Consider the following 19173-nt stretch of genomic DNA (forward strand, 5'->3'; position numbering starts at 1 on the left):
CCTTGCTCTGTTCCAGACCACGGTCCACGCTCATTAATCCTCATAACACCAAACTCGCTTGTCTGTTAACATTAACGTTATAAATATAGTTGTGTATTCTTGGTGCAAAGTTTCTAATCTCAAATGATATAAATATGTTTTCCTTACACCAAGTATTGAAATTAATCATGTTGACATGTTGTAACCTGATTGATATTTGTTTTCTTGCCAAGTTATTGTTTTATAGATATGTTTTGATGATTGATTACAAAGGCCCAGATACAGCACAAAGGGGCGGAGATAATTGAGATAATTTGTTTCTCAAATATCAAGAACGCAAAAATTGTAGATGCGGTCTTGACGAGATCGGCCTTGCAAACTTGCCTTCCAAAAACGAACTTGGAGCCCAATGAATTTTGGGATTGGTGTGCTGGGGTCGTACCTGACAGGCACCTGCAGAGCCTGGTGTATATAAGTGTGCTGGGGTCGTACCTGACAGGCACCTGCAGAGCCTGGTGTATATAAGTGTGCTGGGGTCGTACCTGACAGGCACCTGCAGAGCCTGGTGTATATAAGTATGCTGGGGTCGTACCTGATAGGCACCTGCAGAGCCTGGTGTATATAAGTGTGCTGGGGTCGTACCTGACAGGCACCTGCAGAGCCTGGTGTATATAAGTGTGCTGGGGTCGTACCTGACAGGCACCTGCAGAGCCTGGTGTATATAAGTGTGCTGGGGTCCTACCTGACAGGCACCTGCAGAGCCTGGTGTATATAAGTGTGCTGGGGTCGTACCTGACAGGCACCTGCAGAGCCTGGTGTATATTTCTCCTTCATTTTCTCTCTCTCAACAGCTCGACATTTTATGCAATGAGGAGATCCTGGGCAAGGACCACACGCTGAAATTTGTTGTCGTCACAAGGTGGAGATTTAAGGTAATTTCACTGGTTATATATGAAAACGTTCAGAGTAGGTCTGTGCAGCAATACAGTCATATCATGATGCTGCTTTCAAATGCTTAGCTATTGTTAGTCGTATTCAGGGGTATTAAGCACAAGGAAACAGGAGAAAAATTGAATGTTTATTTCAGACTCCACAGACCAGATGGTCATACAGAATATTAGGGGAAAACTCCATATATTATGTGCCTCTGCATGTATACTGTATATGTGTGCAGTGATTGTACTACGTGCTTATGCCTTGTTACCAAATGTGATCATGTGACTCGTGTGACATCTGCCCTCCTTTCTCATCCGTCTCTCTGCTCATTCTGTGCCGTTTTTGCAGAAATCCCCACTTCTGCTCCATTACAGACCTAAGATGGACCTCCTGTAGGACGGCCGGGAGTTGGGGGGGTGCTTCTTACCCCTGGACTGTGCTGTTTATGCAGAGACTGTCATTCTCACCCCCCCGCATCTGACGTACCAGTGAGGTGAAACCTGACGGCAATGGAAACTGCCCCCACCCCCACCGATCTGAGCTGGTGTCAGCCTCACCTGGGGTGACTGCGACCGTGACTGGACCACTCACACGTAACGCACAGTCACAGGCCGCCCAACGACATAAAGTATGTATTTATTCTCTCTGCACTGACGAGAGAATGGGGAGAGCCATTCAGAATCCTCCAGGAATCCTGTTTACACGTGATCAAGAAGATCAGCGGTCACATGACCAAGCCCTGCCGAGCGGTCACATGATCAAGCCCTGCCGAGCGGTCACATGATCAAGCCCTGCCGAGCGGTCACATGATCAAGCCCTGCCGAGCGGTCACATGATCAAGCCCTGCCGAGCGGTCACATGACCAAGCCCTGCCGAGCGGTCACATGATCAAGCCCTGCCGAGCGGTCACATGAGCGATCCCAGCCACTCCCCTCTCCTCCCAGCTGCCCCCGCCCTGATGGGGTGTGGTCACATGGGGATGTGCCACATGACCAGCTCGCCATTCTCATTCACATCACCTTAAGGTGCACATCTTCCATAGTTTCGTTTCAAGCGCATCTTCCAAGCGCATCTTCTAAGCGTCCCTGTTGTGTAATTCATTGTCTAATCTCAACTGGGCAAATTATTTTTGGTGTGGTTATGGTCAGTGGGTATGTATAAAGTTTCTTAAATTTTATAATGCTATAAATGGTCCTTAAAATGCTGGCCCTTAAAACTGGTCACTGCATAAAAGAAATTCTTAACAATAAATAAGAAATTGCTAATTAAAAGGCCACAGCATTTGCCTGTGGATTGATAGCATATACAGGTGAAGGGGCAGTTCCCAGAATCCTCCGGTGCGAAGGTGGTGATGTGGTTCTGGTGTCTCTCTGCCACCGAGGGTTTCGGCCACAACAGCCGACTTTCTTCAGCCACCAGAGACGGATGTGATATTTACTGACAGCTTAGAGCAGAAATCTGGCTTTTTAAAAATTCTAAATGGCTGAAGCGTGTAGCAGGCACCAGCCGTGCAAAGCCAGGGGCTGTTCCTGCTGTGCTGGGCCGGCACAGAGGCACCCAGCCTGGCCCCCTCTTCCCCTCTAAGGCCTCTCTGTTGCCCACCTCCCATGCAGATTTCAGGGTCTCCTCTAGTGCTGTTCTGGACCCAAGACTCAGTCCACTGTCCACTCAGAAATGTCAATGCTGAACTAATGACTGCAGAGGACCTGCCGCTTGTGAGAATGACCGTCCACTCAATGTAACCTTCTGCCACAAATAGCCATTTAAAAAAAAAAAAAAGGATATTTAGGAAGTGGTTTTAAATTCCTCTGTTCCAGGGTGCTTGGCAAAAGATTAACATGAAATACTCACAGCACCACAAGGATATGCAATGTTTCTTTGTGCAAGGCTGCTTCACCTCACAGGGGTCTGCTATGTTTTTTTCTAGAAAAACGTATGATATTGACCAAAGGGAATTGTATATTTTTTGTCTGAAGTTGAAAAATGATAAATATCCATATTTAATTTAATTAGCTACTCCTATTAGAATGAAAAGTGAGCTTTTCCCCTACTATGGATCAGGAAATACAGTAGAACATTAAGTGTGATTCTCTGTCACCTGACCCGGTTACTGAGTTTCTATTGGCTGATTAGATGATAATAATATTTAATTATCTGTCTCTTTATCTTCTGGTATGTTTGATGAAATGTGTGTGTATGTGTGTGTGTGTATGTGTATGTGTGTGTGTGTGTGTGTGTGTGTGTGTGTGTGTGTGTGTGTGTGTGCATGCGTGTGTGTTTGCCTGTTTCCCCTCTTTCAGTTCGCATTTCTTCTCATCTATTACTTTTTTCTTTTTGCATCCCCTTGCACATACCAGCAAGGGGAGCTGAAAATTATCGTCTCACTGATATCCTGAGAAATTCCCTCGCTGGTAATGCGTCGCGAGTCCGACAGACTGACCATACAGCTACCTCTTCTGTGTATCGGTCACCCTGCAGATCTGCCCGTCCAATCCACCATAACTGGAAGATTTTTGATCTCAAACTCATAATGGTGCGAAACTGCATGCTTACATTTCCACCCTTTGGTGACCTTCATGTGAAACACCTCTCTAGTCTCTTGTGAATGGACAGCTTTCCTGCTGTGTGTTGAGCTTGTGAGATCGAGAATCCAGTGAGGCCCTTGCTAGCTGTTTAGTCTCACAAAAGCCAAGATACCATCCAGCAGGTAAAAGGTGTAGAAATAGCCAGTGTTTCGGTTTTCGTCCTCTTATTTTTCAGAGGTGACCTTTGTATTTACGGTAGCCGTACCTTTTGTTTGTGATTTACAGAGATATAGTGAATGTGTCTCAAGAGGTGACATCATTAAATAAAGTAAATATGTTTTTTAGTATATATACACATATATATATATATATATTTATATTTTGTAAATCCTCTGTTAAAACTGTTAAAGAACACAAGTATGTAAAATCTATAGTCGAACTTTGGGTCAGATTTTGTGGTAAAACTTTGCCAGTACTTGGCAGCTCCGTTTAATCGCTAAAGTTTCCAACGGTGCTAATGTTCCGCCTGCGTAACTGCCGCAGGACGTCTCCGGCGAGGGCGAGCCGTCGATCGTGAGGACGCCCGTCCACAACCTCCAGGCCTTTTGTGCAGAATCAACATCCGTCCTTTGGCAAGTTGCATCTATCAGAACTTTTTCTTAAATCTCGGCGGTTTTGAATGGAGACCCCATCTCTCCGGAACCTGGAACCAACAATGGTGGCACAGGAATAGGGGGAGGCTGTGTTTTGCTTCTTCGGAAACATTCGTTTCATCTCGTGGTTATTTTAAAAGGGGGCTCTGTCCTTCCTTTGTGAATTTTTATATACCTCTGTCCTGTTAGCGGCTTATTGTGCGTGGTCTTGCCTTCAGTTTATGGAACAGCTACTGGTGCAATTTACTGTGGATTAAACAATGTACAGTATGTATGGAATGACGTCACTCGTCATACCAAGGACTTGTTTAACGTATGGAGCACCATGAGTTGCTCCATGCAGATGTTCTCCGGTCCCTTGTAATAACCACATCTGTCCTTCTCTGGAAGAGAGCTGTGGCTTTCCTATTGGTCAGTTCTCTTGGGTTACCCTACCGTAGTTGTCTATGTTGCCATCTTTGATATTCTTGTAAGCTGTAAAATTAGCTACTGGGGGATCTTGGCCAATCAGGTTATCTGACAATGTTGTGTTTGACCTTCACATGGTTCCAATTGTGTCACGGTGCTTCTGAGAAGATCTGAGTACACAGACTTCTGCTGTTCTGCTGGTGCTACATTTTTGGCAGATTTGGACGCACCAAACCAGCATCGCTTTTGGTATTTTAGGGTTCGCCGTTTCCGGCCTGTGAACTTTGACGCCTTTGCGCTCAGTGGAAGGCGACGCGGTTCATGGTCCGTGAAGAGCAGGCACAGAAGGTGCTCTGACAGGATAACCAAACAGCTATCAGCCAGGCAGGGAAGCTTTAACCCATCACGAGCTCTCACTGCTGCTGGTGTCAGTGCAACATGCAGAGGCCAGTATCTGCCATGACGGACTCGCACAGCCCAGTCCGCTATCAACCAAAGGGGCAGTGATTCTGGATGCTGTACGGCCTGACTAGTGCCCCAGCAGTGTGAACATAACGTTGCTCCTTCATCCCTCTTCAAAGATACTCAATTAAATGGTTCACCTTTGTAATATTATTAGTTTTCAGGTTTATTTTTCTATTCAGCGGATTTAACCCGTTGCCTTTGGGGTCAATTTGACCCCAGGGTAGGCGTTAATCATCGAGAGGAACAAGGTTCAGTTACACTACATTCTGCCTGCCTGAAAATAGTCTTACATCGGGCATATTTTTCTTGTTTTTGTTTGACGGCTCTGAAATTTTAATCATGTAAATGTCTTGTGCTGCAAACTTTTTAAACCTGCGCATGAAGCCAGAAGAGGACTGCTGCTCCGTACGTCTTGCAAGAAAGAAATGTGCAATACTCACTTCTCAGAGGGTTTAAAGTCGAGACCAAGACGTTGTTGTTGTTTTTTCCTTGTTGTTTTTCCTCAGGTTACAATTAGCCGCCTTAGTCCTCTGTTGTACAGGCGACCGGGAGAATCAGATCACACTAATGCAGTCATGTATGAGATGGTCGATTTTTCTCTCCTCTTCTTCTTCCCTGTCAAATTGTGTTGTGATGAGATTAATATTAAAACTGGGCACTTCTTCCAGTGTCAGCTCCTGTTACGGTTTACTTTTCTATTGTGGTTATTTATTGCACAAATGTTTTCATTACCATGGAAAAAGATGGGGTTGATTTTTATTTTTTCTTCTGAATATTACCAAGAAAATGTTCTGTTGAGGAGTAAGATGTCTCTCATCAATAAATACATGCCTTTTAAATAGCCATTTCTCTGACTTTTTTATTTAATATAATAATCCAACTATAATGACCAGAAGTAGATATTTGTATTTAATCCATGTATTTACTTTGGTCTTATGTAAACAGATCAAAAACATTCACAAAGGTGTGGCAGTGCAGTGTGACGGTGCTTCGCACTGCTGCCTCTCGCCTCTGGCACCAGGGACTGAGTCTCTGCCGAGGCTCCATGTGTGTGGAGTTTGCATGCTGTCGTCGTGGGGTCGTGGGGTCGTGGGGTCGTGGGGTCTCTTCTGGGTACTCAGGTTTCCCCCCGCAGTCCAAAAACACGCTGAGGTGAATTGTTGCATGCCAGATTGCCGGTAGGTGTGACGGGTGTGTGCCCAGTGATGGGTTGCTGCCCCATCTTGAGTTACTCCCTGTCTTGAACCCATAAATTCCAGGATAGGCTCTGGACCCCCCCCCAAGTTTACCTGTAAGAGCCACACATTTTAGCTCATTTTGCCACCTCGTGCACCCGAACCGAAACCTCACCCCCCCAGGAGACCCCACCTTTATCGATGGCCTGCTGTTCTCACCAGATGTTACAGACTTGTATCAGCAGCTAGGTTAGCATATATGAACCAGTACCTCTTTGTCTTATGTGGACTAAATAAGATTTAATGCTAATATTATAACTGAAATGCGTGTGTTTGCCAGCCCCTGCTACAGACTGGCTGTCCACCTGTACTGGACGCGCTGATATAGAGGATGGAACATTTTTTATACCTTTTCCCAGCACTTCATCCAACCCCCCAATGATTTGATCATTTCTAATTCTACAGCAGGCTGTGCCCCTCACTCCAGCATAGCCCACCCAGATGCATGCCGTGTCACTTCCTGTCCCTGATCCCCACCCAGATGCATGCCGTGTCACTTCCAGTCCCTGATCCCCACCCAGATGCATGCCGTGTCACTTCCAGTCCCTGATCCCCGCGCGGATCGCGTGACACCGCTCAGGTGAGCTGGCTTTTGTTTTCCTTCCGCCTCCCACCCATTTTCCAAGACCGCTAAAGCGAATGGCGCACCGACCACTGTTCACTCGCGGGCGCCACCAATTAACTGGGTTTGACGGATTTACCGCGGTTATCACTCACGGAGGGACCGAGCGGATTTCGCGTCTCTCTCCGCAAATGTTAGAGGAAAGGCATCAGCTGCTGCGAACAGGAAATGTAATTAAAACTATGGTCATGTCTAATCGAATAATGTAGATAATTAGCCACCCAAGAAGAGTGATCATTAAAGTTATTTGTTACTTTAATTAAATATTTGCACCATTTCAAGGCCTTGGCCAGCATCGATTTTTCTCAAGCTCAACCAGTTTATGACGGCAAAGGGACCTTCAGGGACTGTTTGTCAGCATCTACGAAGTTTTATATTTAAATATTTATAATCTTGAAAAATACCTTCAGAGGATTTTTTCCATTTCTAGAAAAATATGTGAATGCACAGCTGCATGTGTAATGAAAATGGCCTCAGTAATCTGCTGTGACCATGACGTTTGGCCCAGGCCCTCCATGGACGCTGCTGACTGCGCAGCCCGTCGCTTGTGCACAATCGACGCTGCTGTTTGGAAGATGCCCGCAGTCCCCAGCCATGGTGAGGATCTTTAGCAGCAAATTGTGACAGAATCCGCTATTAAGGAGCCGCCTGCGGAGATTCATTGGGATAGACGTGAATGATTACATTTGAAGGTCCAGTTTGTACAGAAATGCGACATTTATCAATTGCACATACTAATAAAATGGCTGAAGAGGAAAGATTCACGTGAAGGCGAGCAGAGAGACTGGTGCCTCTGTTTCCATTTAGGGACATACGTGGGTGTAGATTTCATTAATGATGGATGGATGAATGGATAGATGGAGTTTTTTAAATTTGAACTGACCACAGCTCCTTCCTTCCCTAATTCTAGCTATTGTGGCAGGGTGAAATATGGCACCTGAAATATTAACATTGTTTCAGCCCCTTCGGATCACATGTTCAGGCATGGAACTATCAGCTTTTCTCTATCCGAATGCAGCCAGGCTTTAACGTCCCTGCTGGTGAAATGCACTGGTCAGCCGACGCAAAACTAAATCACAGGAATGTTATGTGGAAGAGGTAGCCCAGCGGTCCACATCATTAAAGGCACCGTCTTTCGGCAAGGCCCCCGTTATCTCGGTGGCGGGGGGGCTGTTCCGTGGGCTTTAATGGCGGAAACATATGCCTGAATTGTGTAATTAATGCAGTTAAATGGTGGTTCTGTATTGTGCCTCCTGTAGGTTAAATAAAGGAACTGAACAGATGGACATGTGCGCTAAATGAGTTTAATTGGACTGAATTGAGGAGGGTTTTTTTCTTTTTTTGGTGAACGTATACAGTGAAAAGATTGGAAGCTCACTGCATGGGTAAGACTGTTTACTAAAGTATATTGCTGGCCGGCACTCCCAATGGATTATGGGTAATGGCTGTGGGTCCTTCTTGGATAAGCCTCCTGTCATCTCAGTAATGAAAGGCAGGGCTAGCGACATGGTCAACAGTTTGTGTCACCGTTTGATTGACAAGTTGATCAAGGGTTAGAGGAGAAACCCGTAAGCAGCTGTTTGATTTAAAAAATATCATGTTCTTGTCATTATTCTGTGAAAACACTGCGCAAAAAGTCCCAAAACCCTATTATTAGATTTCTCAGCCGACTCTTCTATCCGAAGTAGCTTACAATTTTGCTTATTTTACAGCTGTAGATCTTACTGGAGCAAATACGATTATTTTGCTTAAGAGCATTACAACATACTGTAGCTCCTGCTGGGAGATGCATGGAATTCTCTCCTTATACCCCTGTTTTCTTACTGTACCCTAACATCACTGTTTTATCTGTTTCCACCTTTTGTCTCTCAGCATTCAGCCTGAGGTGCCGTGTCCACATTCGCTGTTTCCAGGTACCAAGCGCTCAGGTTAACGGCATCTAGACTCCAGCTGTGTGTCACTGCAAAATGACTCCTCCCCGTCGCGGTGACCAACTGGATCGCGTTTCATTAGGCAGTAAAATAGTGTAGGCATTTGAGGAGGTTTACTTAAATCAGCCAATTATGGGATGGGTTTTGATGCTGTCGCCTGGCAGACTTTATTGTGGGCGTCAAAGTGTCTTCGCTTCTATGCTACAATCACCTGTCTATTCCCAGAATGCTTTGCTGCCCATATACCCTTAAGTGTCTTATTATTACTCAGCTAGTGCAGAACATGGTGTAATTCCAGTCCTGGCAGGCTGAAAATATGACATCCTCTCTCTATTGCCTCTCCATCCCTATTTTATGTATTGGCAAAGTCATAGATCATTGATAGAAACTCCATTACAGTAGAGAGAGTGAGTAAAGGTAATTAGCACAAGTATATCATCCATGTAGACAGACGGGCCTTTAAATTCAGCCTTCAGTGACTGATTCGCTGTTTATCTCCTTTCAGCTGGTCCTGGTTTTGTGCATTTTCACTTGGCTGAGATGAAAGGGATGGTGCAGGAAAGAATAAATGGATTTGAATGTCTTCAAAGCTTTTGATCTCTCAAACTCGTGGTCACGGTTGTGCAGTGGTTAGTACTGTGGCGTCATGCATCCAGGGTTCTGAGGCTTCTGTAAATTGCCCATATAGTGAGTCTCCAGTGATGGACTGGCATCCCAGCCAGGGTGCACCCCCACCTTGTGCCCTGTGACGGACTGGCATCCCAGCCAGGGTGCACCCCCACCTTGTGCCCTGTGATGGACTGGCATCCCAGCCAGGGTGCACCCCCACCTTGTGCCCTGTGACGGACTGGCATCCCAGCCAGGGTGCACCCCCACCTTGTGCCCTGTGACGGACTGGCATCCCAGCCAGGGTGCACCCCCACCTTGTGCCCAGTGACGGACTGGCATCCCAGCCAGGGTGCACCCCCACCTTGTGCCCTGTGATGGACTGGCATCCCAGCCAGGGTGCACCCCCACCTTGTGCCCTAGGCCGCCTAGATAATTGGATGGCAGCTGGGGTGTGAATCTTGTTCTTAATTTTAGTGGCAGGGCCCACCAGTCCTATAGACCAGTGTTTCCCAATCCAGTCCTCGAGGGCCCACAGACACTCGAGCTCCCAACTTGGAGGGAGCAAAAACATGGACTGCTGTGGGTCCGCAAGGAGCGGATTGGGTTGCACTGCTATATGTGATATAGGCGGCAAACCGCAGTCCATTCAAAACAAAGTGGAAATGGACGTTCTGCTTTGCCGGGAGGAGGAGCACACAACATGGGTTTAGTCTGGCCCTTCTTAACAGTTCTTATCTACATACTAATTCAGGCAAATAACACATTGACTTCGAATGAGGCAGCTAAGCACATATACATCAGAGAAGGCCTGTGCTTAACTTTCAACATGTGGAAATTGTGATTGGGGAGGCTATGAGCGGTGAGGTGATTTGTCCAATTTTTGGAGATTGAGGAGGGAATGAGACCTTATTTGTGGTGATGAGCTTCAAAATTCAGACGGGAGATAGCGATTCACAAAGGTGAACCAGCTAGAGAACACAGGGCTCACAGAAAGGGAGTAAGACCAAGCTGAACCTCAAAAGTGCAGAATACAGAAGTAGGCCTGCTGAGAGGGAACGGAAGGGGAGTGGAATACGGAAGTAGGCCTGCTGAGAGGGAACAGGGGGTGTCACCTGAATTTACCCCGCAGAGATCCAAGCTTTCTACCGTCCTTACAGTGTTATTCAGTTGCAAAAATTATAGTGTTTACAGCATATGGTGAATCAATTATTTACCTTTCACAATCATATATCCCCAATCTACAAGCCACCTGTTAATTAGGAGAGCAGGACAGAAGTTGTTTATCCTGAAATCGAAATGAATGGAATCCAGATTTCTTCTTCTATTTATTCAAAGGGGCATCACTTGGACAAAGGCTTTTAAAATTACTATGGTAAATGGAAACCATTAATCACTGTGTCGGGCAACACCAACAAACCAAAGGGGAAAACTAGCCGAACAAACAGCAAGCGGCATTATACTGCCCTCTCGGATCAGCGGTTTATCAAACTAACACCAGTTGCACACTTAAGCAGGGCCTGAACAAACAGGCCAGGATGCTGTCTGGGTTAATATTAGGGAACAGAGCTTCACGCGTATTCAGATCCATTTATACATCTGAGCAAACTCTCGATCGCCTGGTGGGTTCTTTCAGAGGATGTGGGCTATTGCTGCCACTGTCTGGTGGATGGATGAAGTCTACATATCCACACTGAAATTTCAAGACATCTGATTTGTTGGTCCCACCTCCTCTACAATCTGATTGGTTATCTCTCTGAACTAATCATTTTTCATTCTGCCCTCAGAACATTTTTGTATAGGATGAACTCCTATGAGCGGCAAATTCAGGCACCCCCTTTCACGCAATGAGAAAGTCCACCCATTCATCAAGTCAAGTTTTAAATCCTGCTCCATCAGGAGGACCCAAACCAGTACAGGGGGGCATAAAGCAGGGTAGATCTTGAATAGGATGCCAGTGCATTGGAGGGGGTCTGACGTGCAAACAACCACAAACAGAATGACACATTGAGCTTTTTCTGTAAATCAGATTTCCAGACTGTGGGAGAACACTGGAATACCACTTCAAACACTGGCAGAATCTTTGACTGGACAACATCACTGACTTAGCGCCCATCCTCTTAGTGAAAGTGTCGATTGTAGCTTTCCACAAAAGTCATGGTTTAACCTAGTGATCCAAGGAAGGATTGGCTGGATTGAAGCACCGCTTTCCTGTCCGCAGGGCGCTGTGTCACACCAAAACGCAGACAGCTAGCAGGTTGCGATCACACTCGCTGACACATCCACGCTGTCCTGGACAGTGAGCGAGTCCCGGCGCTCCTCCATGTTTATCCAAGTCGTCAGCTTCAACCTTTTTCTTGGCAGAAATCACTTCCCTCCCGTATCAGGCCTGACCACGTGGGGTGGGGGGGGGGGCACACGGGCGCTGTAAAGCTGCCCCTCCCCGCTGATTTAGATGCACGGTGGCCATCTGTGTTTGAATGTGATGTCTGGAATTGTTAATATTCAATGTGACGGCTTTATTTATTTTCATCGATTCAGATATGTTTAGTTATGCAGAGTGGGGAAGAATTTATGTCCTTATATCTGGGGATGGGACTTAAGTCTAAATAAGGGAAGAGCATAGATGGATGGATGGATGGATGGACAGAAAGCCTGCGCATCCATACTGAAATTTCTAATTTTGCTGTAATGAACACGAACCACAGCAAACCTTTTTATGTTTAAAAACCGAGATGACTTGGGAAAAATATTAAATAAACACCTCCAGTTCCTCATTTATATGAAATATGCACAACCTTTACAATGGGAGTTATAGCTGTGCTCTGACTGAAGCGCTTAAACTGAAAATCACTTAAAAAGGCCGTTTCCTCACCTAGCACATGCTGAAGTGGTTCTGATTAGCCCTAAATAAAATCTGCTGTTTCTGCAGGATTATCCTGAAGGATTCTTGGACGAATGGTGCTGAGATAGAGATGCCGCAAAGTCTTTGGGATCTTCTTGTTGGAAGGTAGAAATCCGGAGAGGTGTGTACATGAAGACGTTCAGTATATGCTGAAGTAGCTTGCATGGCATCATGTAGAAGGGTAAAGGAACTGAGTCCATCGGAAGATTAAAAAAATTATTCAGAGAAGCCAGCCTACTTGTGAGAGGCTATTCGGAGACTCCAGCCTACCTGTGAGAGGCTGTTCGGAGACTCCAGCCTGCCTGTGAGAGGCTGTTCGGAGACTCCAGCCAGTCTACCTGTGAGAGGCTGTTCGGAGACTCCAGCCTGCCTGTGAGAGGCTGTTCGGAGACACCAGCCTGCCTGTGAGAGGCTGTTCGGAGACTCCAGCCTGCCTGTGAGAGGCTGTTCGGAGACGCCAGCCTGCCTACCTGCATGTCTTTGGACTGTGGGCAGAAGCTCACACGACATGGACAGAACATGCAAGCTACATACGTTGTGTAGGTTTCATCCCACAAACCAAAGACCTGTTACCTCCCTTGGTGGGTGATCTTTTATCATCTAGGTATGGATTTCCGGCACATCACCACTGATTAACGTCAGCACAATGGTCACCTTGGCCGCTGGAAAACAAATAAGGTTTAACTCCAGCATCGGCCGTAAGTTGCACAAAAGAATTTGCATCGCAGCCCAGCTATGCCTTCCACACGATATACCAGCATGCAACAGCTATTGTCAGTAGTGAATTACCCATGTTATATTTGAGTCATTAAGCATTTTTGTGCCTTTCCTCTTATAGTGACACATGTGACATTAAACCCCTGTGCGTCAACTATTCTTTACCAAACATTTTTTTTCACCCCAGGACTAGAACTGGGTTACCTTGATTCAATAATCATCAAATACAGTTCAGAATAGAGAAAGACAAGTGTTAGATAAGATATCGAATGCTTCCCGCAGACTAAAAATGTCACCGGAACCAACCGTCACTGTGCCAGATAAGTTCTATGTCATGTTAGATCAGGATCTAATCATTCAATAGTCTGGTTCCATATCCATTGGTAAAAGTAGCATTTTTCCAACAGCTAAAAGGCGTGTGCATTGCGTAAGGTAATTTGCACAACAAGTAAAATTTATGTTATTCAAAATGTTCGACAGCTGAGTGATTGATTGTGTGCTGGATGCATTTTTATGGGGCCAAAGTGGGTGGAAGCTCATTGTGAAGGACCACATCTAACTCCAGGCGGCATTGTACCGCAAACATCAAATATTTGCCAGAGGTTTGATATAATCCATCAGTCACAATCTGGCTTCAGTTGTCATCAGCTGCCGTCGTTATACTTTGTGAGATTAATTTGGCTGCGATGAAGCCTGTGGCAGCGTGAAGCGCAGGAAGCAGCAGGTGCTAAGCGCTCAGCTTCTGCCTCTCTGCACGTCTGACGTCCATCCACACCCTTGCTAACTGTGTCGTTTCAACAAGTTGCGGAACCGAGAACAATTTACAAGATCCCCCACGGAGAGATTTCTGCGCTTGACGGTGTCAAGTCCATCACAGTTATGCAGTTACCTATAAGTGTCCGGGCAGAATATCATCTTCAACCTAAAGTAACAGTAAGCTGTGCAATATCGGAAAATGCAGGAGGTAGATATAGAATGCGTATTACTATCTCTCTGAAGGTTTCAGGCGAGGTCAACTAGCAGCTTGTAGAAAGCATAAAGACGGTGGTCATTGAAGTCAATGTTCCATATACAGTCATCTGTTCATCCGGTATATCAGTGTTTCCCAATCCGGTCCACGGGGACCCACAGACGGTCCACGGTTTTGCTCCCTCCGTGCTCCCTGCCAGCTCCAAGTCAGCCCTGTGCTCCCTATCTGCTTCTCTTCTACACACAGAGCAAAAACGTGGACCGGATTGGTAAACGCTGCAGTATAGGGTCACAGAGAAACTGGAGTCTGTACCACGAAGCACAGGTGCCTTGTATTATTTTCTAATGTTAACATGTGATTGGCATTGTTAACTTTGTCTCTTCACTATGACGTGACATTCATCATCTCGTGTTTGTCTCTCAGTGGCGTGCTGCCCATGTTCATTCTACCTTTCCACGTTTCGTGAGCACAATCCTGATAACGTCCATCCGCACCATTGTGAAGGTGAACTTGAGTCATACTTGCGCCATTATCTTCATATTTCTAACAAACAGAAATGTTGTTTAAACTCAAACAGCGCATGACTTTTAAAGAAAGCTCGACTTTTGGACTGCATCTGACAAAGGGGGGGGGGTGGTTAATTGCACCAGACAAATGAAGGGTAGTGTGTGTGTGTGTGTGTGTGTGTGTGTGTGTGTGTGTGTGTGTGTGTGTGTGTGTATATATATATATATGCAGTGCTCATCTAGTAGATGTAGCAGTTGGACAAGCCTTGACTTTAGCAGCATTTAAATATTTACTGCGTAACAAGATGAAGGTCCTCCTTGCGATTTCAATCTCCCTTTTCCTGGCTCTGAATGTCTTGGCTAAAGAACCTTGTCGTAAGTCTCTAATATTTATATTTATCTCTGCTTAATAACATGGATTATTGGTGCATGTAGGCTAGAAGCAACTGTTCCATGAACTAGATTAGAGAATATATTCGTAAGTCTGGTTCTGATGTGCTGGAATAGGTAACCCTGCTCCAATTCAATCGATCACATCTGCTGAATTGAGATAGCAGGTTACTAAAGAATAATTCAAACCAGGACCGAAGTGTTCAGGTGGACTCACCAGACTGCGAGGACTGGAAACCAGTTAAGATTGTGTCACAAGCTTGAATTCACTCATCGTTTTTAGGAACTGTAACCTAAAAAAAAAAAAAATAGCTTATGAGTATTCTGAAGTAATGTCCTGTGTGTATTTTATTTAATGTGGTCTCCGTAACTGTTGCATGAGAAGAGTCCATTGGATTCTGTACCTGAGTTGGTGCTGTTACAGTGCTGGGCAGATTAAATTTATAGGGATGCAGATTTTGAGTTTTAGACCTTTAAATTACTGACCATTTTAGCTCTGAAGTCCCCAGTAATGTCTTTCTCTGGAGACAGTTAAATGCTTAGATTACCATAAAACCAGCTGTGACATGCCTAGTCCTGTTCATGCTAATCCCAGCTGCTAAACCACCCTTTTCCCTTAGATCCCCCACCTCTCCTTGAAGGGAAATTTTCTGCCGTGAGTATCGGACCCTCATCCTAATCATACTTTTCATAAGGTGATGGGTTTCTGTGAGTTTAGCTGCCTGCATGCCAGCCTACTTCTTTTCCTGTTGTTCAGTTATATGAAGAAAAGCTTCTCCATGAGAAGGACCTCCACTGCTTACCTTGTTTTCACTTTTCCAGGTCATCAGCCAGCAGAACATGAACATCCTTGGATCATTCTCCAGTGATCTACCCGGCCGACGGTTCTACTTGAGGGAGGAGGTTTATGGAAACGGCTTCACCCTGTTTGAGGATATTCTGATGCTCTTTTCTGAGGTTTGACTTCCACACATAGGTGCAGAGTAACGTTCATGAACACAGACACAGACGAACGGTGCAAGGTGCTGCTAGAGGAACCGGCCCAGAGCAATGAACTGGTCTCTCTCCTCAGAAAGTCATGTATGTGATCTCATACACCAACTCCACCTGCATCTCCCTGCCCCTCAACATGGACCTGCACCCTATGGAGTTCCCGCCCAAGGCCCAGTATTTGAATCAGGTGTACATCGGATCTGCTCTCCCTGGGGAAGGAGTGCTGGCGGACGTCTGGACTGGAACCTACTCTATGATCAAAGGTGGACCTGCTCTCTCTTCATCTGCTGTCACTGGCCAGCTTACCATCACCTGCATATGTGTCTCTATCTTTCTGTATGTGAATGATGTAAATCGAGCTGATCATTATATTACATTTCATTGTGCTGTAGTCATATGAGTGTAATTCTCCTCTCCAGGTCCATACTTCATAACCACTACATCCACCGGATGCCTTCCCATCAGCGGTGTATTCAACGTAGAAACTATCGGCAACCTGGTAGCTGCGTGAGTTAGCTTATGTTTCCTTTTTTATTAATAGCTTTCAGGCTCCTTGAAATGTTTCCCTGCTGGTTATTTGGTGCGTGTGTGTAAATTAGGTTTACATTACATTGTGGGGACCACAATAACTGTAATAGAGTGTTTCTCGAGTAACTGTGTCAGTGTAAAATGTCGCATTGCGGGCGCAGAGGGGTGGCGGCTCAGGATGTTGCGCGGCTCAGGATGTTGCGCGGCTCAGGATGTTGCGCGGCTGCAGTCGTCGTGAGTGTCATCGTGCTGCATCCTGACCTCCTTCTCTCCCGCCTCCAGTTATGTTGACTTGGTTTATGGAATCGAAGACCCCAATGTTTTCACCCCACCCTCATTTTGCAAGAAAGCCAATTAGGAGGAAGAACTGCTGGAAGACGTACAACAAATAAAACAGAAATAAAACAATGCAGATTAATATGTATTGATCTCCAGAAATAGGGACAGGCGTTGAACCCGCAACTTTGGGGTTTGAGGCCAGAATGTTACCCTTCAAGCCACTGTGCAAACTTCTTTGTTTTGCTTTCTTAAATTGTAACAATTATATATAAGCAACCCATGACTGATTATTCTTATTACGCAAACATTACACTGTGTTTCATGTGATCCAATGATATCGTGTCACATGTCATGTTCCTGTAATCAATCAATAAATTTGTCTTTCTCAGCCAGTCTAAAACATTTCTGACAGTTTTTATTCAATATGTCTATTACACAGTAATATAGTTGCATTGTCCAATGGACAGATAGATAGACATACATATTTAGACAATATAAAACACATTTAAAATGTAATACACAGTAACAATGCAGAGAATGTTATACGTTATTGCATGAGATTCCTAACTGGCGGTTCAGAAACGTGCAGTATTGCATGATCCTTAAGTGTCTGGTTTGTATTGTTTTATCCAGTGTCTCATGCATAGAATGCAGGACTGGACCATGAGGCAGATAGTGTTTGAGTGACAGTTTTCAGCACCGGGATGCTGCAGTAGGAAGATCGTATGACTGCAGATAATATTCCAATTAGTCTTGTGAAGTCGTGCAGTGAGATATAACATAACCTGAAGGAAACGTTCATAAATCACCTGCATGAAGTTTTCTTTAATACTAACAGTTACCTGAACCTGAAAATGCTTGTGCAGTATTAAAAAAAGACGGTTTGGCTGGGATTTTGTGAGATTCCAGTCCGGTGTCTGTGTGAGTGAGTGATTAGGCAGGTTTTCGTGTGTCTCACAAGTGAGAGCAGCTCTGGACAGGTGCACGGGGGGGGGGGGGGGGGCGGGCGGCCCCACACTCACCCACACTGAATGAGACGCAGCTTTCTGGCTTCAGCAGTGACAAGTGCCTGTCATGTGACACCGAGGGTAATGTGCCCCCTTCTGGGAGGCTTCATATCACCCCAGCTGTGAAGCGAATGGGATATTTCACACGAAAGATCGTATCGCCCTGACATTAGATCTGACGCATGGAATGACAGTCTGTGTCAGCCTCTACAAGCTATGGATGCTGTTTGCGCTGGACCCCCTAATCCTGGATGTTACGGTGGACTTACGCACAGCCCCAGAGCCAAGCTAAAGCCGTACCACAGTGATTTGCTCATAGTTAAACACCTGTCTTTAGCATCTGTTAATGTGGCTTGCGATGCTTCTTTTAACGCCAATCCTACGAGCGGTTGGCGGGGTCCCTCGCTCCTCTCGCTCCTGTATTGCCTACAGTAGTGTTTCCCAACCCAGCCCTCAGGGACCCCCCCCAAAGTGAGAATGTATGACTTACAATGGATCCACTATCCAAAGTGTCCCCTGCCCTCTGCAGTGTGCTTCCTGGGATAAACTGCAGGCTCTCCATGACCCTCTACAGGATAAACAGTTATGGATTATAGATGGATGTCTGAACCCAGATTGTCTTTGCTCTCATGCCTTCCATACCTCCATTTAATAGATACAGCTTGTTTTGCTTGAGTTATAAAAAAAATGCTTATTTTGATCTTTCTAATCCGCCCAGCAAACGGAAACAAGGATATAATTCTGTTTGGTGGGCAGATCAGGCAGAGAAGCATTTCATTATAATGATCTGATTTGTTTTAGGGCTTTAATACAGTCTGTGTCTGAACAGCGGTTAGGGGACTGAGAGCGGAACTTAAAGTCTGTAGCTATTGAAGACGGAGGTGCTGAATTGGTTTTACTTATCTTGCACAATAAATAGCAGGCAGCAAGGTATTCTGGGTTATAAAGGTAAAGACGAAAAATGCAGCCATAGATTTAGCAGCGATATGTCAGCCATTGGGGGCGGCATGGTGGTGCAGTGGTTAGCACTGTAAGGGGCGGCATGGTGGTGCAGTGGTTAGCACTGTTGCCTCACACCCGGGTTTGAGTCTCCGCCTGGGTCACATGTGTGCGGAGTTTGCATGTTCTCCCCGTGTCGTCGTGGGGTTTCCTCCGGGTACTCCGGTTTCCCCCCCCAATCCAAGAACATGCTGAGGCTAATTGGACTTGCTAAATTGCCCGTAGGTGTGCATGTGTGAGTGAATGGTGTGTGAGTGTGCCCTGCGATGGGCTGGCCCCCCATCCTGGGTTGTTCCCTGCCTCGTGCCCATTGCTTCCGGGATAAGCGGTTTGGAAAATGGATGGATGGATGGATGTATCTAATTATAAACAGATTTTAAAATAAAAATAGACATCAGAACAAATTATAATAAGGTTTTTTTTAAAAAAAAAAAAAAAAAAACCTCCAAGGTAATAGTAAATTTGAATATTTTACAAAAAGCCTTAGCCTTTAAATAATGAGTTTAGATTCATACCCGA

The 19173-nt window shown here is 45.5% G+C and overlaps 2 protein-coding genes across 2 annotated transcripts in view; both read left to right on the forward strand.

The window, feature by feature from the left end:
• The window catches only part of LOC125720466 (polycomb group RING finger protein 3-like), a 37667-nt gene extending 31860 nt beyond the window's left edge, over window positions 1–5807 (forward strand). The window contains exons 9-10 of the mRNA XM_048995939.1: window positions 831–911; window positions 1264–5807. Of these exons, the coding sequence (XP_048851896.1) occupies window positions 831–911; window positions 1264–1311 (129 nt within the window). The 3' untranslated portion in view covers window positions 1312–5807. The remainder of the gene's footprint in view (window positions 1–830; window positions 912–1263) is intronic.
• Window positions 5808–6686: 879 nt separating this feature from the next.
• LOC125720270 (ependymin-like) lies at window positions 6687–17042 on the forward strand. The gene is made up of 7 exons (XM_048995478.1): window positions 6687–6781; window positions 7332–7420; window positions 15469–15503; window positions 15671–15805; window positions 15921–16104; window positions 16261–16348; window positions 16652–17042. Exons 1-7 carry the CDS (start codon window positions 6687–6689, stop codon window positions 16725–16727), a joined length of 702 nt encoding a protein of 233 aa, XP_048851435.1. The 3' UTR covers window positions 16728–17042.
• The last annotated feature ends 2131 nt before the right edge of the window (window positions 17043–19173 follow it).

Source organism: Brienomyrus brachyistius, chromosome 25, assembly GCF_023856365.1.
Source record: "Brienomyrus brachyistius isolate T26 chromosome 25, BBRACH_0.4, whole genome shotgun sequence".
In the NCBI taxonomy this organism is placed as follows: Eukaryota; Metazoa; Chordata; class Actinopteri; order Osteoglossiformes; family Mormyridae; genus Brienomyrus; species Brienomyrus brachyistius.